This window comes from Bombina bombina, chromosome 2, assembly GCF_027579735.1.
Source record: "Bombina bombina isolate aBomBom1 chromosome 2, aBomBom1.pri, whole genome shotgun sequence".
In the NCBI taxonomy this organism is placed as follows: domain Eukaryota; kingdom Metazoa; phylum Chordata; class Amphibia; order Anura; family Bombinatoridae; genus Bombina; species Bombina bombina.
The window spans coordinates 263,663,819-263,688,709 of record NC_069500.1 but is presented as its reverse complement, the minus strand read 5'-3'; the positions used below and the strand labels follow the sequence as shown (position 1 = coordinate 263,688,709).

Sequence of the window (24,891 nt, the reverse complement as noted above, 5' to 3'; positions counted from 1 at the left end):
AGACAAAACAGTGTCACCTATACCAGAACACAACCTCATGTTCCTGTTTAGGAATTCCCCAATGGACAAGAGGCCACTCATGGACCTTGATGTATTCTTTTGATTTAGGAAAGGGAAGCTAATGAAATTAAAAAGGCCACTGTTGGGCCATAGTGCTATTTTACAAAATTAGCAATGAAGTGAATGTTAACGGGTCACTTTTGGACCTGAGCAATAAATAACTTTAAAAACTAGGCATATCTGAAATACATCAAAAGCTAAGATAAGATTATATGTAGTATACAATATTTCCACTTGTCAGAGGATCACCCTTGCATCAAACTTTACTAATACGACTTACAGAGAGAAAGTTAGTGAAACTTAATGACCCTTATGTCTTTGGAGATACAATATCATACCTACAGGTATCTTAAAAATATGGCATACTACTGAACATACAAGATATCACACGGCAAGTATTAACGCTAGCGTTATCTGGTGAGTAAGAAATCATGTTGGGGATAACTATATACATTAACATTATACTTGCATTTTGAATATATCTGGAATAGGTAAGATATAACCCTAGAAGCATAACTGCTGCTAGACATGGGCGTGCAATAAATGTGGCAACCAAATTAACTAAATTAGTAAATCTTTAGTGGGGCAAACATGTCATAGTATGAACAGACATTTATACCGTTTTATAAAGTATGTAGTTACCTCTGCATATGTAAATAGAAACATACTGCCGTTTTGGTCTATAATAGTGAACTGTAGTAGACTGACTAGCAAGTTTTTGGTTGTATTATATGGATAAAAAAATATATATATGCAGTCCCGGCCGGAGACAGCATACTATCCTCCGCGTAGGATATTCATACAACCTTAAAATATAACGTAACTACATGTATAAGTGTTACATAAGAAAATAAAGACCTGGCGATGACATGTATATTATAGTTTGTAATACTATTGCCCAGTATACAATAGGAATACATGGAAAGATAAATAGAAACAGATTAACTATTAATCTCAGTTATGACAAGATTATGTCAAACTATTAAGCAGATTCAGTGTTCAGCTAGAGACCATAATATAATTGTAAACTGAATAATAAGGTTCTCACTAATGCCTATGTAGGGAGTCTAAAAAGGTAATACAATTTCTTATTATACTAACTAAGCCCTGTGTTAAATTCTGACTATGTACAACCTTTTTTAACTAGGCAGATAAGGCAATTACTCAGTATTTAAGACCTTTTTTCTTCTGTTAAGTGTGATCAGTCCACGGGTCATCATTACTTCTGGGATATTACTCCTCCCCAACAGGAAGTGCAAGAGGATTCACCCAGCAGAGCTGCATATAGCTCCTCCCCTCTACGTCACTCCCAGTCATTCTCTTGCACCCAACGACTAGATAGGATGTGTGAGAGGACTATGGTGATTATACTTAGTTTTATATCTTCAATCAAAAGTTTGTTATTTTAAAATAGCACCGGAGTGTGTTATTATCTCTCTGGCAGAGTTTGAAGAAGAATCTACCAGAGTTTTTGTTATGATTTTAGCCGGAGTAGTTAAGATCATATTGCTGTTTCTCGGCCATCTGAGGAGAGGTAAACTTCAGATCAGGGGACAGCGGGCAGATGAATCTGCATAGAGGTATGTAGCAGTTTTTATTTTCTGACAATGGAATTGATGAGAAAATCCTGCCATACCGATATAATGTCATGTATGTATACTTCACTAGAATTACACTGTAAGAAATACATAAAGCTGTTTAATAACTAGAGATTATGTTTAACGTTTTTGCTGGAATGTAAAATCGTTTTCATTTGCTGAGGTACTGAGTGAATAAATGTTTGGGCACTATTTTTCCACTTGGCAGTTGCTTAATCTGTTTTCTGACAGTTTCTGTTCTCCCTCACTGCTGTGTGTGAGGGGGAGGGGCCGTTTTTTGGCGCTTTTACTATGCATCAAATATTTCAGTCAGCAACTCATTGTATTCCCTGCATGATCCGGTTCATCTCTACAGAGCTCAGGGGTCTTCAAAACTTATTTTGAGGGAGGTAATTTCTCTCAGCAGAGCTGTGAGAATTATAGTTTGACTGAGATAAAAAACGTTTATTCTGTAATTTGTTTCCTGCTTTCAGAATTTGTTATCTTTGCTAATGGGATTAAACCTTTGCTAAACTTGTGTTGTTTACAAGGATTGAGGCTATAACTGTTTCAATTTATTAATTTTCAACTGTCATAGATCTTCTGTGCTTCTTAAAGGCACAGTACGTTTTAATATTATTCTAATTGAATTGTATTTCCAAGTTGCAAGTTTATTTGCTAGTGTGTTAAACATGTCTGATTCAGAGGATGATACCTGTGTCATTTGTTGCAATGCCAAAGTGGAGCCCAATAGAAATTTATGTACTAACTGTATTGATGCTACTTTAAATAAAAATCAATCTGTACAAATTGAACAAATTTCACCAAACAACGAGGGGAGAGTTATGCCGACTAACTCGCCTCACGTGTCAGTACCTACATCTCCCGCTCAGAGGGAGGTGCGTGATATTGTAGCGCCGAGTACATCTGGGCGGCCATTACAAATCACATTACAGGATATGGCTACTGTTATGACTGAGGTTTTGGCTAAATTACCAGAACTAAGAGGTAAGCGTGATCACTCGGGGGTGAGAACAGAGTGCGCTGATAATATTAGGGCCATGTCAGACACTGCGTCACAGGTCGCAGAACATGAGGACGGAGAACTTCATTCTGTGGGTGACGGTTCTGATCCAAACAGACTGGATTCAGATATTTCAAATTTTAAATTTAAACTGGAAAACCTCCGTGTATTACTAGGGGAGGTGTTAGCGGCTCTGAATGATTGTAACACAGTTGCAATACCAGAGAAAATGTGTAGGTTGGATAAATATTTTGCGGTACCGACGAGTACTGAGGTTTTCTTTCATGTAATTAACAAGAGTCCATGAGCTAGTGACGTATGGGATATACATTCCTACCAGGAGGGGCAAAGTTTCCCAAACCTTAAAATGCCTATAAATACACCCCTCACCACACCCACAAATCAGTTTTACAAACTTTGCCTCCAAGGGAGGTGGTGAAGTAAGTTTGTGCTAGATTCTACGTTGATATGCGCTCCGCAGCAAGTTGGAGCCCGGTTTTCCTCTCAGCGTGCAGTGAATGTCAGAGGGATGTGAGGAGAGTATTGCCTATTGAATGCAGTGATCTCCTTCTACGGGGTCTATTTCATAAGGTTCTCTGTTATCGGTCGTAGAGATTCATCTCTTACCTCCCTTTTCAGATCGACGATATACTCTTATATTTACCATTTCCTCTACTGATTCTCGTTTCAGTACTGGTTTGGCTTTCTACAAACATGTAGATGAGTGTCCTGGGGTAAGTAAGTCTTATTTTCTGTGACACTCTAAGCTATGGTTGGGCACTTTATTTATAAAGTTCTAAATATATGTATTCAAACATTTATTTGCCTTGACTCAGAATGTTCAACTTTCCTTATTTCCAGACAGTCAGTTTCATATTTGGGATTATGCTTTAATTATCATATTTTTTCTTACCTCAAAAATTTGACTTTTTCCCTGTGGGCTGTTAGGCTCGCGGGGGCTGAAAATGCTTCATTTTATTGCGTCATTTTTGGCGCGGACTTTTTTGGCGCAAAAATTCATTTCCGTTTCCGGCGTCATACGTGTCGCCGGAAGTTGCGTCATTTTTTGACGTTATTTTGCGCCAAAAATGTCGGCGTTCCGGATGTTGCGTCATTTTTGGCGCAAAAAGCATTTAGGCGCCAAATAATGTGGGCGTCTTTTTTGGCGCCAAAAAATATGGGCGTCGCTTTTGTCTCCACATTATTTCAGTCTCATTTTTCATTTGCTTCTGGTTGCTAGAAGCTTGATGTTTGGCATTTTTTTCCCATTCCTGAAACTGTCTTATAAGGAATTTGATCTATTTTGCTTTATATGTTGTTTTTTCTCTTACATATTGCAAGATGTCTCACGTTGCATCTGAGCCAGAAGATACTACAGGAAAACCTCTGCCTGCTGGATCTACCAAAGCTAAGTGTATCTGCTGTAAACTTTTGGTAGCTATTCCTCCAGCTGTTGTTTGTATTAAATGTCATGACAAACTTGTTAATGCAGATAATATTTCCTTTAGTGATGTACCATTGCCTGTTGCAGTTCCCTCAACATCTAAGGTGCAGAATGTTCCTGATAACATAAGAGATTTTGTTTCTGAATCCATAAAGAAGGCTTTGTCTGTTATTTCTCCTTCTAGTAAACGTAAAAAGTCTTTTAAATCTTCTCTTTCTACAGATGAATTTTTAAATGAACACCATCATTCTGATTCTTTGGACTCTTCTGGTTCAGAGGATTCTGTCTCAGAGATTGATGCTGATAAATCTTCATATTTATTTAAGATGGAATTTATTCGCTCTTTACTTAAAGAAGTACTAATTGCTTTAGAAATAGAGGATTCTAGTCCTCTTGATACTAATTCTATACGTTTAGATAAGGTTTTTAAAGCTCCTGCGGTTATTCCAGAAGTCTTTCCTGTTCCTAATGCTATTTCTGCAGTAATTGCTAAGGAATGGGATAGATTGGGTAATTCATTTACTCCTTCTAAACGTTTTAAGCAATTATATCCTGTTCCGCCTGACAGGTTAGAATTTTGGGACAAAATCCCTAAAGTTGATGGGGCTATTTCTACCCTTGCTAAACGTACTACCATTCCTACATCAGATGGTACCTCGTTTAAGGATCCTTTAGATAGAAAAATTGAATCTTTTCTAAGAAAAGCTTATCTATGTTCAGGTAATCTTCTTAGACCTGCTATATCATTGGCTGATGTTGCTGCAGCTTCAACTTTTTGGTTGGAAACTCTAGCGCAACAAGTAACAAATCGTGATTCTCATGATATTATTATTCTTCTCCAGCATGCTAATAATTTCATCTGTGATGCCATTTTTGATATTATTAGAGTTGATGTTAGATTTATGTCTCTGGCTATCTTAGCCAGAAGAGCTTTATGGCTTAAGACTTGGAATGCTGATATGGCTTCTAAATCAACTCTACTTTCCATTTCTTTCCAGGGAAACAAATTATTTGGTTCTCAGTTGGATTCTATTATTTCAACTGTTACTGGTGGGAAAGGAACTTTTTTACCACAGGATAAAAAGTCTAAAGGTAAAAACAGGGCTAACAATCGTTTTCGATCCTTTCGTTTCAACAAAGAACAAAAGCCTGATCCTTCGTCCTCAGGAGCAGTTTCAGTTTGGAAACCATCTCCAGTCTGGAATAAATCCAAGCCTGCTAGAAAGGCAAAGCCTGCTTCTAAGTTCACATGAAGGTACGGCCCTCATTCCAGTTCCGCTGGTAGGGGGCAGGTTACGTTTTTTCAAAGAAATTTGGATCAATTCTGTTCACAATCTTTGGATTCAGAACATTGTTTCAGAAGGGTACAGAATTGGTTTCAAGATGAGACCTCCTGCAAAGAGATTTTTTCTTTCCCATGTCCCAGTAAATCCAGTGAAAGCTCAAGCATTTCTGAATTGTGTTTCAGATCTAGAGTTGGCTGGAGTAATTATGCCAGTTCCAGTTCCGGAACAGGGGATGGGGTTTTATTCAAATCTCTTCATTGTACCAAAGAAGGAGAATTCCTTCAGACCAGTTCTGGATCTAAAATTATTGAATCGCTATGTAAGGATACCAACGTTCAAGATGGTAACTGTAAGGACTATATTGCCTTTTGTTCAGCAAGGGAATTATATGTCCACAATAGATTTACAGGATGCATATCTGCATATTCCGATTCATCCAGATCATTATCAGTTCCTGAGATTCTCTTTTCTAGACAAGCATTACCAATTTGTGGCTCTACCGTTTGGCCTTGCTACAGCTCCAAGAATTTTCACAAAGATTCTCGGTGCCCTTCTGTCTGTAATCAGAGAACAGGGTATTGTGGTATTTCCTTATTTGGACGATATCTTGGTACTTGCTCCGTCTTTACATTTAGCAGAGTCTCATACGAATCGACTTGTGTTGTTTCTTCAAGATCATGGTTGGAGGATCAATTTACTAAAAAGTTCTTTGATTCCTCAAACAAGGGTAACCTTTCTGGGTTTCCAGATAGATTCAGTGTCCATTACTCTGTCTTTAACAGACAAGAGACGTCTAAAATTGATTACAGCTTGTCGAAACCTTCAGTCACAATCATTCCCTTCGGTAGCCTTATGCATGGAAATTCTAGGTCTTATGACTGCTGCATCGGACGCGATCCCCTTTGCTCGTTTTCACATGCGACCTCTTCAGCTCTGTATGCTGAACCAATGGTGCAGGGATTACACGAAGATATCTCAATTAATATCTTTAAAACCGATTGTTCGACACTCTCTAACGTGGTGGACAGATCACCATCGTTTAATTCAGGGGGCTTCTTTTGTTCTTCCGACCTGGACTGTAATTTCAACAGATGCAAGTCTCACAGGTTGGGGAGCTGTGTGGGGATCTCTGACGGCACAAGGAGTTTGGGAATCTCAGGAGGTGAGATTACCGATCAATATTTTGGAACTCCGTGCAATTTTCAGAGCTCTTCAGTTTTGGCCTCTTCTGAAGAGAGAATCGTTCATTTGTTTTCAGACAGACAATGTCACAACTGTGGCATACATCAATCATCAAGGAGGGACTCACAGTCCTCTGGCTATGAAAGAAGTATCTCGAATTTTGGTTTGGGCGGAATCCAGCTCCTGTCTAATCTCTGCGGTTCATATCCCAGGTGTAGACAATTGGGAAGCGGATTATCTCAGTCGCCAAACGTTGCATCCGGGCGAATGGTCTCTTCACCCAGAGGTATTTCTTCAGATTGTTCAATTGTGGGGGCTCCCAGAGATAGATCTGATGGCCTCTCATCTAAACAAGAAACTTCCCAGGTATCTGTCCAGATCCCGGGATCCTCAGGCGGAGGCAGTGGATGCATTATCACTTCCTTGGAAGTATCATCCTGCCTATATCTTTCCGCCTCTAGTTCTTCTTCCAAGAGTAATCTCCAAGATTCTGAGGGAATGCTCGTTTGTTCTGCTAATAGCTCCGGCATGGCCTCACAGGTTTTGGTATGCGGATCTTGTCCGGATGGCATCTTGCCAGCCATGGACTCTTCCGTTAAGACCAGACCTTCTGTCACAAGGTCCTTTTTTCCATCCGGATCTGAAATCCTTAAATTTAAAGGTATGGAGATTGAACGCTTGATTCTTGGTCATAGAGGTTTCTCTGACTCCGTGATTAATACTATGTTACAGGCTCGTAAATCTGTATCTCGAGAGATATATTATAGAGTCTGGAAGACTTATATTTCTTGGTGTCTTTCTCATCATTTTTCTTGGCATTCTTTTAGAATACCGAGAATTTTACAATTTCTTCAGGATGGTTTGGATAAGGGTTTGTCCGCAAGTTCTTTGAAAGGACAAATCTCTGCTCTTTCTGTTCTTTTTCACAGAAAGATTGCTATTCTTCCTGATATTCATTGTTTTGTACAAGCTTTGGTTCGTATAAAACCTGTCATTAAGTCAATTTCTCCTCCTTGGAGTTTGAATTTGGTTCTGGGAGCTCTTCAAGCTCCTCCGTTTGAACCTATGCATTCATTGGACATTAAATTACTTTCTTGGAAAGTTTTGTTCCTTTTGGCTATCTCTTCTGCTAGAAGAGTTTCTGAATTATCTGCTCTTTCATGTGAGTCTCCTTTTCTGATTTTTCATCAGGATAAGGCGGTGTTGCGAACTTCTTTTGAATTTTTACCTAAAGTTGTGAATTCCAACAACATTAGTAGAGAAATTGTGGTTCCTTCATTATGTCCTAATCCTAAGAATTCTAAGGAGAAATCATTGCATTCTTTGGATGTTGTTAGAGCTTTGAAATATTATGTTGAAGCTACGAAATCTTTCCGTAAGACTTCTAGTCTATTTGTTATCTTTTCCGGTTCTAGGAAAGGCCAGAAAGCTTCTGCCATTTCTTTGGCATCTTGGTTGAAATCTTTAATTCATCTTGCCTATGTTGAGTCGGGTAAAACTCCGCCTCAAAGAATTACAGCTCATTCTACTAGGTCAGTATCTACTTCCTGGGCGTTTAGGAATGAAGCTTCGGTTGACCAGATCTGCAAAGCAGCAACTTGGTCTTCTTTGCATACTTTTACTAAATTCTACCATTTTGATGTATTTTCTTCTTCTGAAGCAGTTTTTGGTAGAAAAGTTCTTCAGGCAGCGGTTTCAGTTTGAATCTTCTGCTTATGTTTTTTGTTAAACTTTATTTTGGGTGTGGATTATTTTCAGCAGGAATTGGCTGTCTTTATTTTATCCCTCCCTCTCTAGTGACTCTTGTGTGGAAAGATCCACATCTTGGGTAGTCATTATCCCATACGTCACTAGCTCATGGACTCTTGTTAATTACATGAAAGAAAACATAATTTATGTAAGAACTTACCTGATAAATTCATTTCTTTCATATTAACAAGAGTCCATGAGGCCCACCCTTTTTTGTGGTGGTTATGATTTTTTTGTATAAAGCACAATTATTCCAATTCCTTATTTTATATGCTTCGCACTTTTTCTTATCACCCCACTTCTTGGCTATTCGTTAAACTGATTTGTGGGTGTGGTGAGGGGTGTATTTATAGGCATTTTAAGGTTTGGGAAACTTTGCCCCTCCTGGTAGGAATGTATATCCCATACGTCACTAGCTCATGGACTCTTGTTAATATGAAAGAAATGAATTTATCAGGTAAGTTCTTACATAAATTATGTTTTTCCTATACCTAAGAGACTTACTGAAATTGTTACTAAGGAGTGGGATAGACCCGGTGTGCCGTTCTCACCCCCTCCGATATTTAGAAAAATGTTTCCAATAGACGCCACCACAAGGGACTTATGGCAAACGGTCCCTAAGGTGGAGGGAGCAGTTTCTACCTTAGCTAAGCGTACCACTATCCCGGTGGAGGATAGCTGTGCTTTTTCAGATCCAATGGATAAAAAGTTAGAGGGTTACCTTAAGAAAATGTTTGTTCAACAAGGTTTTATATTGCAACCCCTTGCATGCATTGCGCCGATCACGGCTGCAGCGGCATTCTGGATTGAGTCTCTGGAAGAGAACATTGGTTCAGCTACTCTGGACGACATTACGGACAGGCTTAGAGTCCTTAAACTAGCTAATTCATTCATTTCGGAGGCCGTAGTACATCTTACTAAACTTACGGCGAAGAATTCAGGATTCGCCATTCAGGCACGCAGGGCGCTGTGGCTAAAATCCTGGTCAGCTGATGTTACTTCTAAGTCTAAATTGCTTAATATACCTTTCAAAGGGCAGACCTTATTCGGGCCCGGGTTGAAAGAGATTATCGCTGACATTACAGGAGGTAAAGGCCATGCCCTGCCTCAGGACAAAGCCAAAGCCAAGACTAGACAGTCTAATTTTCGTTCCTTTCGTAATTTCAAAGCAGGAGCAGCATCAACTTCCTCTGCACCAAAACAGGAAGGAGCTGTTGCTCGCTACAGACAAGGCTGGAAACCTAACCAGTCCTGGAACAAGGGCAAGCAGACTAGGAAACCTGCTGCTGCCCCTAAAACAGCATGAATTGAGGGCCCCCGATCCGGGATCGGATCTAGTGGGGGGCAGACTTTCTCTCTTCGCCCAGGCTTGGGCAAGAGATGTTCAGGATCCCTGGGCGCTAGAGATAATATCTCAGGGATACCTTCTGGACTTCAAATACTCTCCTCCAAGAGAGAGATTTCATCTGTCAAGATTGTCAACAATCCAGACAAAGAAAGAGGCGTTTCTACGCTGCGTACAAGAGCTCTTGTTAATGGGAGTAATCCATCCAGTTCCACGATCAGAACAGGGACAGGGGTTTTACTCAAATCTGTTTGTGGTTCCCAAAAAAGAGGGAACTTTCAGACCAATCCTGGACTTAAAGATCCTAAACAAATTCCTAAGAGTTCCATCGTTCAAGATGGAGACTATTCGGACAATTTTACCTATGATCCAAGAAGGTCAGTACATGACCACTGTAGATTTAAAAGATGCTTACCTTCACATACCGATTCACAAAGATCATTATCGGTACCTAAGGTTTGCCTTCCTAGACAGGCATTACCAGTTTGTGGCTCTTCCATTCGGATTGGCTACAGCTCCAAGAATCTTCACAAAGGTTCTGGGTGCTCTTCTGGCGGTACTAAGACCGCGGGGAATCTCGGTAGCTCCATACCTAGATGACATTCTGATACAAGCTTCAAGCTTTCAAACTGCCAAGTCTCATACAGAGTTAGTGCTGGCATTTCTAAGGTCACATGGATGGAAGGTGAACGAAAAGAAAAGTTCACTCGTTCCACTCACAAGAGTTCCCTTCCTGGGGACTCTTATAGATTCTGTAGAAATGAAGATTTACCTGACAGAGGACAGGCTAACAAGACTTCAAAGTGCTTGCCGCACCCTTCATTCCATTCAACACCCGTCAGTGGCTCAATGCATGGAGGTAATCGGCTTAATGGTAGCGGCAATGGACATAGTACCCTTTGCACGCTTACACCTCAGACCACTGCAACTGTGCATGCTAAGTCAGTGGAATGGGGATTACTCAGACTTATCCCCTTCTCTGAATCTGGATCAAGAGACCAGAAATTCTCTTCTATGGTGGCTTTCTCGGCCACATCTGTCCAGGGGGATGCCATTCAGCAGACCAGACTGGACAATTGTAACAACAGACGCCAGCCTTCTAGGTTGGGGTGCCGTCTGGAATTCTCTGAAGGCTCAGGGACAATGGAGTCAGGAGGAGAGTCTCCTGCCAATAAACATTCTGGAATTGAGAGCAGTTCTCAATGCCCTCCTGGCTTGGCCCCAGTTGACAACTCGGGGGTTCATCAGGTTTCAGTCGGACAACATCACGACTGTAGCTTACATCAACCATCAGGGAGGGACAAGAAGCTCCCTAGCTATGATGGAAGTATCAAAGATAATTCGCTGGGCAGAGTCTCACTCTTGCCACCTGTCAGCAATCCACATCCCGGGAGTGGAGAACTGGGAGGCGGATTTCTTAAGTCGTCAGACTTTTCATCCGGGGGAGTGGGAACTTCATCCGGAGGTCTTTGCCCAAATACTTCGACGTTGGGGCAAACCAGAGATAGATCTCATGGCGTCTCGACAGAACGCCAAGCTTCCTCGTTACGGGTCCAGATCCAGGGATCCAGGAGCAGTCCTGATAGATGCTCTGACAGCACCTTGGGACTTCAGGATGGCTTACGTGTTTCCACCCTTCCCGTTGCTTCCTCGATTGATTGCCAGAATCAAACAAGAGAGAGCATCAGTGATTCTAATAGCACCTGCGTGGCCACGCAGGACTTGGTATGCAGACCTGGTGGACATGTCATCCTGTCCACCTTGGTCTCTACCTCTGAATCAGGACCTTCTGATACAGGGTCCCTTCAAACATCAAAATCTAACTTCTCTGAAGCTGACTGCTTGGAAATTGAACGCTTGATTTTATCAAGACGTGGGTTTTCTGAGTCAGTTATTGATACCTTAATACAGGCTAGGAAACCTGTTACCAGAAAGATTTACCATAAGATATGGCGTAAATACCTATATTGGTGCGAATCCAAAGGTTACTCTTGGAGTAAGGTTAGGATTCCTAGGATATTGTCTTTTCTACAAGAAGGTTTAGAAAAGGGTTTATCTGCTAGTTCTTTAAAGGGACAGATCTCAGCTCTGTCCATTCTGTTACACAAACGTCTGTCAGAAGTTCCTGACGTCCAGGCTTTTTGTCAGGCTTTGGCCAGGATTAAGCCTGTGTTTAAAACTGTTGCTCCACCATGGAGTTTAAACCTTGTTCTTAATGTTTTACAGGGCGTTCCGTTTGAACCCCTTCATTCCATTGATATAAAGTTGTTATCTTAGAAAGTTCTATTTTTAATGGCTATTTCCTCGGCTCGAAGAGTCTCTGAATTATCAGCCTTACATTGTGATTCTCCTTATTTGATTTTTCATTCGGATAAGGTAGTCCTGCGTACTAAACCTGGGTTCTTACCTAAGGTAGTTACTAACAGGAATATCAATCAAGAGATTGTTGTTCCTTCTTTATGCCCAAATCCTTCTTCAAAGAAGGAACGTCTACTGCACAACCTGGATGTAGTCCGTGCTCTAAAATTTTACTTACAGGCAACTAAGGAATTTCGACAAACGTCTTCTCTGTTTGTCATTTACTCTGGGCAGAGGAGAGGTCAAAAAGCTTCCGCTACCTCTCTTTCTTTTTTGCTTCGTAGCATAATTCGTTTAGCTTATGAGACTGCTGGACAGCAGCCTCCTGAAAGAATTACAGCTCATTCTACTAGAGCTGTGGCTTCCACTTGGGCCTTCAAGAATGAGGCCTCTGTTGAACAGATTTGCAAGGCTGCAACTTGGTCTTCGCTTCATACTTTTTCCAAATTTTACAAATTTGACACTTTTGCTTCATCGGAGGCTATTTTTGGGAGAAAGGTTCTTCAGGCAGTGGTTCCTTCTGTATAAAGAGCCTGCCTATCCCTCCCGTCATCCGTGTACTTTTGCTTTGGTATTGGTATCCCAGAAGTAATGATGACCCGTGGACTGATCACACTTAACAGAAGAAAACATAATTTATGCTTACCTGATAAATTCCTTTCTTCTGTAGTGTGATCAGTCCACGGCCCGCCCTGTTTTTAAGGCAGGTAAATTTTTTTTAATTTATACTCCAGTCACCACTTCACCCTTGGCTTTTCCTTTCTCGTTGGTCCTTGGTCGAATGACTGGGAGTGACGTAGAGGGGAGGAGCTATATGCAGCTCTGCTGGGTGAATCCTCTTGCACTTCCTGTTGGGGAGGAGTAATATCCCAGAAGTAATGATGACCCGTGGACTGATCACACTACAGAAGAAAGGAATTTATCAGGTAAGCATAAATTATGTTTTTTTATTTTTATTTTTTTATAAAAGGGCAAGCTAGAGAAATCAATGCTAGGAGGTTATGTTCTCATGCATTTGAAAATCATGGTTCACAAGAGTCTCTTAGTTTATCAGAAGAAACTTTGTCATTGTAAACAAGCACTGGACCGGATTCTCTAACTATAGCATGTTATATTACCAATCTTGATAATTGTGCTGTCATTCTCCATATTAGTACAAATATGAACAATGTACCGGAGGAGGAATCAGTCAAGCACTTCAGACAGTTTAAACATCACATCTTCTAATAAACAACCACCAGCAATAATTAGAGTCTTAAGTCAGTATGTGTCTTGTGCTCATCAAGTTTAGAGTAGGCAACACTGGCCTTCCTGATTTCTAGCTTTAGCAGGTATATAGTGTTAAATATCTCGCCAGGGTAGCTAGTATTTAAATCACGATATCTAACATTCACCTATTGAGGCGAGTTTTTAGGTCATTTCATAGTTATATATTTTGTGATTTTTTTTATCTCTTCCGCAGCAAGAAAGTGAGAGAGAGAATAACATGCATAATATGCTTATACAATGGGTTTGTGTAATATACGACACTCTGACTTTGTTTATTCTATTGAACATGATATTATCTGAATAGTTAGGATTTGTAGACTCTTGGAGAATTTTTCATCTTTCCTTTGCAATAACTGCATTTAATTAGCTGGGTAAATAAGACTGTGGCATATTTTGTGTTCTTAATATTACATATTATTAATGTCTAATGTTGCTTGTAAAATATTGTTTTTGACATTAAAAGGTTAATATGCGTTCACCCATGACCAGGATATAAGAGGGCCATGGGTGCACTATCTGTAGTCTCTGATGAAGCGCCACTAGGGGGCGCAAAGCGCGTCAGACGTTCTTTCCATGTTTGTACCTGTTTACCCTTTGTGAAGAATAAAGTGTCTTTTGAAGTTTTACTGCTGTGCTGCCGGACTCTTTTTGTTTTAGCTAGTACAGCAGCTCTGGCATGAAAGGGTCCGCAGAATTACCCGATACTGGAGCATCTCTGGAGCAGCTCACAACTCTGTGCAAGGGTTGCGTTCCATGAGGCTTGATAATCAGGGGAATTCTGTAAACTAGTAACACTCGGGTGAGCATTTTCAGCATTCAAGCCCTTTTACTCTACGGTACTTTGCGCAATGTTCGTGTCGCTTGATGGAAGAGAAGCCCATCTCGTTATTTCTCCACCTCTCTGAGCTGGTCGCCACGTTGATGGCCCAGCAAACCGACCAGAGTCTGCAAGAGGTGTAAGAGAGATTGGGTTTGTCTGTCTCAGCCTCTTTCCGTTGCATCTGCTCCCCTGAGGTGTCGGGCTGCCCTTAGGTCGTAATATCATTGACGGTATTTTTGTCTCATCTGTAGACAGAGTAATATCAGGTAAGTTAGCTGAGGTTAAGGAGGGTATCCCAGCACTCGGTAAGGCATCCGGGAGTACTACAAGGGGTCGGTCCTCATCTTCTAGCATATCAGGCTGGGGTCGAATGCTGAACCCAGTTTCTGGTAATGCTCCTCTAGTAAAGAGCATATTGTAGCTTTGAATGATCGAATGTTGAATGTCATAGTTGGAAAATAATTTTTAGAAAGACTTAGCAAGCTGTTATATACAGATAAGCGGGGGATTTAGGTGATAGTCAGGCCTTATTCTAGGCCACCACTGCGTACCTCACCGTTCCAGTACAATAAGGTTGAAGCCGGCTCCAATATTTAGGTCGGAATATTCAGTGAGATCTATGTTATAAGTTTATAACTTCTGGCTTATGTGCAACCCAGAAATAAAAGGAGTCATCATTTGGATTGTTTATATTAAATCAGGTGATTTGGGACTATGCTTTGCATGATATAGTTTAGAGCTTGTTATTTACACCTAGCCCTAGATTAATGGAAGTTATTTGAATTGATGTGCACTATTATCTGTTTGCACAATTATTAGCAGATTGCTTGCTATTGTTGATTGTATGTACTGTATAGATAAATTTAAAAGGTTTTGTCATGTGATTGATATATAGTCCTTAGCGCTTTTGACCTTTTTTTTTTTTTTATATATTTTTAATAAATTGTGATATTTACCAGATTCAACCTCTATAAGAGTGGTCTAGATATTTTTCCTAACCTTATAGCTGGTTATTTACCATTGCATATATATATTCAAGATACTTTTTATGTTAGAATGAAGGTCAGGCTTACTTTGTTAAAGGGACATTATACACTCATTTTTTTTCTTTGCATAAATGTTTTGTAGATGATGAATTTATATAGCCCATAAAGTTTTTTCTATTTTAAAAAAAATGTATAGTTTTGCTTATTTTTAAATAACATTGCTCTGATTTTCAGACTCCTAACCAAACCCCACAGTTTTATGACAATACCGTCAGCTACCTACTCCAGCTTGCTCCTGTTTGTGTAAAGGGTCTTTTCATATGCAAAAGAAGGGGGAGGAGGGGAGTGTCTTATTTCCCACTTGCAGTGGGCTTTCCAGCTACCTTTTCAACAGAGCTAAACAGAGCTGCAACCGTTATTCAAGAGGTCTTCTGGAAAAGAAAATAGAGCAATAAAGAATCCATTTTTTTTGCAACATAGTGACATGTTTCATTCTTTTTTGACAGTTGATTCAGTTAATAGTTACTGAATGTTGGTTTAATGAAAATATTGTGGGAACACAATACAGATAGGTGTGCTGTTTATGGGAGAGATATGCAATATCTAAAAACTCATCAAAAGAGATGATTGAAAAATAATAAATTAAAACGGATAACCTAATGGCATAAAATGGTAAATGTCCCACAACAGAAAAGGAATAGCCAAAAGGCAGGCAGCACTCGCAGAGAAGGTGATCAATATTCAATGTTCTGAAAGACAAAAGAGAGGCGCCTTCTAGTGCAAAATAGTTGCAAGGTGTGCAAGGAGTATAATGCGAGACAAGGGCAAACTCACAGTAGAGGAGGCCACGCAGGATGCCAGATAGGCAGGTGAAAGCTTCATAGCCGCTCGACAGACTCACTCCCGTCACAGGTGTCCCAACCTGACTCTAAGGCACGTCCGCTGGTACGTCAAAAGCACTGGGCAGAGTTCAGATGACTGCAGGAGGTCCCATGTGGTACACCACACGCCAAACAATCACGAAAACTGGCAAATAGTGAAGCCAAGAGTCCGTACCGGGAGTCCGTAGCAGGCGGATGTAGATAAGGTGGCACAGGTGAATGATGAAAAAGTGAGGACATTTATAAAACTTTAATTTACAAGAATAAAATGTTACAGCTACTCGTTCACAGCTAATACGCTAGATTTGATAGCATGGTCTTCTCCTTTATGATTTTAATATGTTTTGCTGCATAGTGTCCCTAGACTTTAATTGTATAGTAATGGTCAAGATCAATTAATAATGCATATTTCCTTACTGTTAACTTTAGGGTGAAGTAAATGCCTTAGATACATAATGTTTTGCAGCTAGTATTGAGGTTCTGAATGCCTATTTGGGTGATTAAAAACTTGGCTTGTGCCCCTTGTTAGCAAGTAACACAATAATTAATACAATGTCCAGGTCAAGATTATAAAATGCATATAAGAGACTCAGGGGGTGAATGCAGTAGCAAAAGTTCAAATATTCCTGATGAGTTGCCTATTTTGGATACTGTCAATCAGATTAAATATGTCCCTATGACGCATATCTGCTTATTTGGTTTAAAGTGATTGTAAAGTTTAATGAATAAGTGCCCAGTATCTAACACTACTCTTAAAAACAGGGGGCACTTTCATTCATTAAACTTTACAAAGACGCTTATTTTTTTAAATACTTAGTTTGTGTTATGGTAAACATAATGCCGATCCTCCACCTGCAGCTTTCTTTAGCAGATCGTTGACGAAGCTGGCTTCCTGCAATCGTTATGTGCCCCCTTTGGAGTCTAGCTCGTGAGGCACACAACGATTGGAGGAAGCTGGATCGTCATTGGTATGCTAATGAAAGCTGGAGCTGCGGGCAGAGGATCGGTGTTATGTTTACCAGGCACGTATTCATTAAAGTTTACTATCTCTAATTTCTGAGTTGTTGTTATTAATAATTTGTGGTGCTCCAGCAGATTCTGCTGCGCTATAAACATAGGTATACTATGTAAATGTTGAATTTATAAGGGTTAATGGTGCGGCCCTGAAGAGATTTGAAGGTGATCTACAAAACAGCTGGTTTAGTATGTTTGCATGCTAAGAGGGTTCAAGGCGAGGAACTGAGGTGAGAAAAGGTTAGAGTACATTATATGAAACTCTAAGCAGTGGACTCTTTATGGAGTTCTTGAAACTTTGAAAACAAGGAGAGAGTCTTGAGGAGTGAGACAGAGTTTCATACGATAGGGGCCATTCTGAAGATATTTTGCAGATGGGAATATAAGGACAGGAGATAACAATAGGAGAAGAGAAGGAGGTCATTAGCAGAGCAAAGTAAACGGGAGGGGGAGAGTATCTGGATGCAAGGTCAGAGATATAGGGGGGAGGAGTTTTAATGAGGGCATTAATTATGGATTGTAAAGGAGATAGATAAGATAGATAGAAGGAAGGAAGGAAACCAAGACACAAATTAAGGTGTTGATCACAACCTTGCACTTTTTTCAGTAGATAAAGATTACTGAACTTCAACTTGTATTGTAATTTTGTTTTTTCAATCATCACAATTCCAAAATGCTTCTGCTCTTAATACTCCTGAAGTTCAAAATCACTACCTCCTGAAAACCGCACAAAATCGTTATCTGTTTAATAATATTGCAATTTCCTGATAGGAACATTAAATTGGTATGAGTAACAACAAATTAAATGGCAATTTCAAGGTTTAAGGAATAATATCCCAGGTTGAAGGTTTTTTATGTTGATTGATCTCTTTTCATACTATGCAGTTATTAAATTATGTTTCCATGTTTCTCAAAACGGCCTTTTTGAAATAAGGATAACATTTGAAAAAAGGCCTGTATACCGGACAAAATGTGTCACTTTTTTTTTAATTTTATTTTTTTACTTTTTTGGGTACCAAAGCTGCCTGGTGAGACTCTCCCCTAAAGTAGACAAGTAGTCTGGCCATACAGGGAGTACCAAACCACTAACAGATGTAACCTACAAATATCTAGGCAGGGACTATGGGGCCAATTTATCAATGTCAGTCCGACGTGATATGCTGTAGCGTATCATGTCTGACAGACATCACTTAATGCCGACAGCATTCGCTGTCGGCATTTAACATTGCACAAGCAGTTCACCAAGCTCCATTCTGAGCTTGATAATTTGGCCCCTAAGTCTGCTTTGTGGTGAAGCTGAATTGTAGGGATTTTTTCTTACCCTTAGAAGTTGGAGAGCCTAAAAAACAATTACAATCTTTGTAATTGTCTTAAGTCTATTTGTGCTCCACAATTTCCTATTTCTTTTCTTTCGATAATAGAACCTTGTGAATTGGGGAGATAGCACCAGGAATTTGTCTGAAGAAACTTTTGTAACAAACAATCACACTGCCAAACTAAATAAAAAATTCTTAATTGTAATGCCACTTTGGATTGTTATGTAGAGTAGGAGTGGTTACGTTTGTTTAGAATAGATTAAAGGGACACTGTACCCAAAAATTTTCTTTCATGATTCAGATTGAGCATGAAATTTTAAGCAACTTTCTAATTTACTCCTATTATCAAATTTTCTTCATTCTCTTGGTATCTTTATTTAAAATGCAAGAATGTAAGTTTAGATGCCGGCCCATTTTTGGTGAACAACCTGGGTTGTCCTTGCTGATTGGTGGATACATTCATCCACCAATAAAAAAATTGCTGTCCAGAGTACTGAACCCAAAAAAAGCATAGATGCCTTCTTTTTCAAATAAAGATAGCAAGAGAACAAAGGAAAATTGATAATAGGAGTAAATTAGAAAGTTGCTTAAAATTGCATGCTCTTTCTGAATTACAAAACAAAATTTTTGGGTTCAGTGTCCCTTTAATGTTGGAATGTTCGCTGTCTGAAAAGTAAGGGAAGGTACTTAAGCATGCTGCACGCAAGCAACATTGTTTTTAAGACGTTTTTTCCACCATAGAGATTTCTAATGCTTGTAGCTCTTTCTATAGCAACAAAGTGTTTTGGAGTTTGGTGTTCTTCAGTATGTTTCCAACTTTGTTATTTTTCAAAATGAACTAAATGTTTACTACACAGATCAGATGCTGTCGGAACCGTCAAATATGATTTGGTAAATTTGGTTTTGCTGTGTTATTGTTTTAGCATAAGATCTTAGGAAGAAGTTAATAGTGTTTTAGTGTTAGCTCATTTTACCAAATCTATTGCTGCTTTTGAAAAGTTGTCCAGGGCTGCCACTGGGACTTGTACAGGGAGTGCAGAATTATTAGGCAAATGAGTATTTTGACCACATCATCCTCCTTATGCATGTTGTCTTACTCCAAGCTGTATAGGCTCGAAAACCTACTACCAATTAAGCATATTAGGTGATGTGCATCTCTGTAATGAGAAGGGTGTGGTCTAATGACATCAACACCCTATATCAGGTGTGCATAATTATTAGGCAACTTCCTTTCCTTTGGCAAAATGGGTCAAAAGAAGGACTTGACAGGCTCAGAAAAGTCAAAAATAGTGAGATATCTTGCAGAGGGATGCAGCACTCTTAAAATTGCAAAGCTTCTGAAGCGTGATCATCGAACAATCAAGCGTTTCATTAAAAATAGTCAACAGGGTCGCAAGAAGCGTGTGGAAAAACCAAGGCGCAAAATAACTGCCCATGAACTGAGAAAAGTCAAGCGTGCAGCTGCCAAGATGCCACTTGCCACCAGTTTGGCCATATTTCAGAGCTGCAACATCACTGGAGTGCCCAAAAGCACAAGGTGTGCAATACTCAGAGACATGGCCAAGGTAAGAAAGGCTGAAAGACGACCACCACTGAACAAGACACACAAGCTGAAACGTCAAGACTTGGCCAAGAAATATCTCAAGACTGATTTTTCTAAGGTTTTATGGACTGATGAAATAGGAGTGAGTCTTGATGGGCCAGATGGATGGGCCCGTGGCTGGATTGGTAAAGGGCAGAGAGCTCCAGTCTGACTAAGACGCCAGCAAGGTGGAGGTGGAGTACTGGTTTGGGCTGGTATCATCAAAGATGAGCTTGTGGGGCCTTTTCGGGTTGAGGATGGAGTCAAGCTCAACTCCCAGTCCTACTGCCAGTTTCTGGAAGACACCTTCTTCAAGCAGTGGTACAGGAAGAAGTCTGCATCCTTCAAGAAAAACATGATTTTCATGCAGGACAATGCTCCATCACACGCGTCCAAGTACTCCACAGCGTGGCTGGCAAGAAAGGGTATAAAAGAATAAAATCTAATGACATGGCCTCCTTGTTCACCTGATCTGAACCCCATTGAGAACCTGTGGTCCATCATCAAATGTGAGATTTACAAGGAGGGAAAACAGTACACCTCTCTAAACAGTGTCTGGGAGGCTGTGGTTGCTGCTGCACGCAATGTTGATGGTTAACAGATCAAAACACTGACAGAATCCATGGATGGCAGGCTTTTGAGTGTCCTTGCAAAGAAAGGTGGCTATATTGGTCACTGATTTGTTTTTGTTTTGTTTTTGAATGTCAGAAATGTATATTTGTGAATGTTGAGATGTTATATTGGTTTCACTGGTAAAAATAAATAATTGAAATGGGTATATATTTGTTTTTTGTTAAGTTGCCTAATAATTATGCACAGTAATAGTCACCTGCACACACAGATATCCCCCTAAAATAGCTATAACTAAAAACTACTTCCAAAACTATTCAGCTTTGATATTAATGAGTTTTTTGGGTTCATTGAGAACATGGTTGTTGTTCAATAATAAAATTAATCCTCAAAAATACAACTTGCCTAATAATTCTGCACTCCCTGTATACTTTTAACTATATTTCTGCTCCACTCTTTGTTTTGTATGGTTACCTTTGGTACTGACCTACCAATACTGAATGTGATAGTACAAACAAGTGTAAGAAATACAGTATACTCCATGAGTAATGAATACATAGTTCTACTACAATTGTGTACAATTGCTATTTTGTTTTCTATAAATTTTTGAAGTCTATTACTTCATTTTTCTAAAGCCCAATAGTTTCCCAGGTTTTATTGCTCAATGTCTGAGTAACTTTGGAAGTATGTTTTTGTTTTTTCTTTGCAGAGGCTTGAATGTAAATGGAACAATGCTGGTACAGTGTGACTGAGACTGAGCTTTTTATTAATGGGGTGTGACCTTGAGGTTTGGTGGTCAAACAGGAGAATTACACTATCTAGTTTTAAAGGGACAGTCAAGTCCAAAAAAAAACTTTCATGATTCAAATAGGGCATGTAATTTTAAACAACTTTCCAATTTACTTTTATCACCAATTTTGCTTTGTTCTCTTGGTATTCTTAGTTGAAAGCTAAACTTAGGAGGTTCATATGCTAATTTCTTAGACCTTTTAAGACTGCCTCTAATCTATATGCATTTGACAGTTTTTCACCACTAGAGGGCGTTAGTTCGTGTGTTTCATATAGATAACATTGAGCTCATGCACGTGAATTTACTGAGGAGTAAGCACTGATTGGCTAAAATGCAAGTCTGTCAAAAGAACTGAAATAAGGGGGCAGTCTGCAGAGGCTTAGATACAAGGTAATCACAGCGGTAAAAAGTGTATTAATATAACTGTGATGATTGTGCAAAACTGGAGAATGGGTAATAAAGGGATTATCTTTTAAAACAACAAAAATTCTGGTGTTGACTTTAGTAATTGTCACAAAGCTGATATTGTATTAGAATCAGCCACTACATTGTATATAATTTATTAAATATTTGCGTTTTACTTAGAGATATTTAAGGGTATCAATGAAAAACATCGGAAGTGGTTCAAAATCAAAATTATTTCACCTTACAAAATATTATCCCACACAAGTTTTATGAACTTTTGAAATAATTATATTCTGGCTTTCTTGACTGGCTTTTTTTGTTTCTTTTTTCAGTTCTGATTGCAGTGATGGGGAATGGTCTACGTGTTTGCCATCCTATTTTTCGGCAGACAAAGATCAGTCTTCTAGTGATGAGAGTTGGGAGACACTTCCTGGAAAAGAAGAACATGAAATCCAGAGTAACAGTAGCAGTTTAGAAGAAGAGCATTCAGATTTCTGTTTCCAAGTAGAGTATGTATCCTTTATTCTTCTAGCTTTTTGCTACTAAAAAAAACATGGTGCACTCTCACCATTCAAGGGAAAAATTACCAGAGTGCGAGCAAATGCCAATCCACTTCAAGAAAAGCAGCTGGCACTCACTGGTTTTCTCAGGTGCTGTTATTGCACTTCACAAAACTAGTGAGTGGCAGTTGCTTTTCTTGAAGTGTATGTTTGTATGTATGTGTACGTGTATTCTAGAATATATATATATATATATGTGTGTGTGTGTGTATGTATGTATATGTGTACATATGTGTGTGTGTGTGTGTGTGTATATATATATATATATATATATATATATATGTGTATAATATATGTGTGTGTGTGTGTGTATGTATATGTGTATATATATATATATATATATATATATATATATATATATATATATATATATATATATAAAATAAGGGCTGGGCGATATGGGCAAAAATGAAAATCGCAATTTTGGACCCTTCTAAATGACTATAACACGTGTGTGTATGTATGTATGTATGTGTATATATATATATATATATATATATAGATATAGATAGATATAGATATATATATATAATTTATTTTTTCTTCTTTTTTAAACATTTGATCTTGACTGAAAATGAGCCCTGCTCCTGTCCAGGAATCCAATACAGGCATATAGCATTAGGGGTGGGGGGGGGGGGGCTGCTCCTTTCAGAAATACTGTGCTTTGCTGATATCAAATACATTGTAGATGCAGTTAACCCAGCAGCTAGCTAGCAGAGGGAACTGCAGTTTTAGCCTTTTTGGCAGCCGCGTGGTTAACTGCATCTGCTGTGTATTTGAGCTGTTTCTCAGAGAGCAAGAGATTGTGTGGGAGGTTCCATAATGATTACATACCCTAAGTTTCAGACTGCAGACGTCCTTAGGGGGGAATATAAGTAAGTGGCTTTCCCTCCTCTTCACATCTCCTGCATAGGCTCTCCTTTTAGACTTCTATAGATTGATCGGCTGCTACTGAGATCACAAATAGAAAGTGAAAGTAAAACAGCCATTTTACAAATGTGTGCTAAAAGTAACCACTAGATGGAGCTGGTTTGCAAGAAATCACATACAAAACAATGCAGTACAGACACATCTGAAGTTTAATCGTGCAGCCCTAATATATATATGTATGTGTGTGTATAAATATCTCAGCACTCATAGAAAACAAAAGAAAATTAAATATGCAAATGGAAACCAAGTTAATTCATTTACACAAAAAGTGTAAATACTGTATAATAAACAATTTAAAAAAAACCATGACTGGGTGTCCCTAGTCAGAGCTAAAAACCTGTCAGTCCTAGTTCCAGGGAATTCCATTAGCACATATGAAGCAAATGTTAACTAGCTTTTAAATGGTATATCCTAACGTTATTCTTCAATACTCGGTACTATCAGGCTTAACGCATATAGGAATAGCAGAGCTTCAATGTCCATACACATGTTCAATTTATACACTTCCAGCCAATCAACCCTATAGAGGCAAGCCGTGCAAACAAGCAAATAAGTTATATCCAAAGCTTTGGTTTGTATGCAGTTTGTTAAGCATTCATGCACTTAGCAGAGAGTTCATATACATGCAGATGTTGAGCATTATATGATAGTCTTTAAAGCGAACTGGCACTCAATGATTATATCAATCTGGTTCAGGCCTCCACTATTCCATTGTTTGAACAGAACATGTACGTAGGCTGTATGAGAGCCATACGTGTGATCTCACCCGGAGTCTGCCGTATTTGTTGAGTAAGTGTGTCCCTACTTTATTTGGGTTCCCCAGACTGCCTGGAAGACATATGAGCAAGATCCTGAATCCACCGAGTGAAGCATTCACCAGTTAGCGTCTGACGTCACGTGACGCTCCGCCTTTCACCATGACCTGATATATGTAGAATACTGCTCCTCTATTAAAACACAGTTAAGTGTAGCTCTAGTGCCATTTATCAGTCAACATGGGAAGATGCAAACACATTAATTGAAGATTCCAATCTGAAAAAGTTCAATGTATCAAATTCCATATATTCTTATACTCTGATTACCATCCTTTACATTTAAAAGGTATATACATCATACTTTATTATGGTTCAATATACAGAAAGAAAAATATTAGAAAATATATATGAATACAATTATAGAAAGGTACCCTATGTTATCTATAGGAGGTCATAGTATCCAATTTCCTTATCCATGGTGCTTCTTTCTCAAACACCAACTTCTGCCTATTTCCTCCCCTACTTAAAGGGCCCACACTATCCAGAACCTGAAATTTCAGTTAACTTTTATTACGTCCCATTAGGTTAAAGTGGTGGGCATCTGGGGCATGGGGATCTAACTTTCCTATAGCTGTTTTACGTTGTTTAATCCTATCTTTTATTCATTTAGTCGTCTTCCCTACATAAGCTAAACCACATAAACATCATATTGAGAGTCACATGTATAATGTCCCTTTATCGGAAAACGTTGACCTGAACTAGGGTGGGTTATTGTATTCCTTTATTGTATGGAATGATATTGGGCACAATTATTACATGGAAAAGTAGCTAAGGGAATTTCCTCCTTACCATCTTCTTCATTTTTCTTACATGAACCTACATCTGCCTTTACTAGTTTATGTATTAGGTGTTACTTATGACAATTTTGAGAGGGGCCTGGAACCTATCTCCCTCACTTCCCATTGACTTACATTTATAAACTGGGTTT

General features: G+C 39.1%; 1 protein-coding gene across 3 annotated transcripts in view; it reads left to right on the top strand.

Annotated features, from left to right (window-relative positions):
• The window catches only part of PJA2 (praja ring finger ubiquitin ligase 2), a gene marked incomplete at its 3' end in the record, with an annotated part of 143,254 nt that overhangs the window by 90,944 nt on the left and 27,419 nt on the right, over positions 1-24,891 (top strand). For all 3 annotated transcript variants that reach the window (XM_053701532.1, XM_053701534.1, XM_053701533.1), the window contains 1 exon segment: positions 21,991-22,167. In XM_053701532.1, coding sequence (XP_053557507.1) covers positions 21,991-22,167 — 177 coding nt within the window.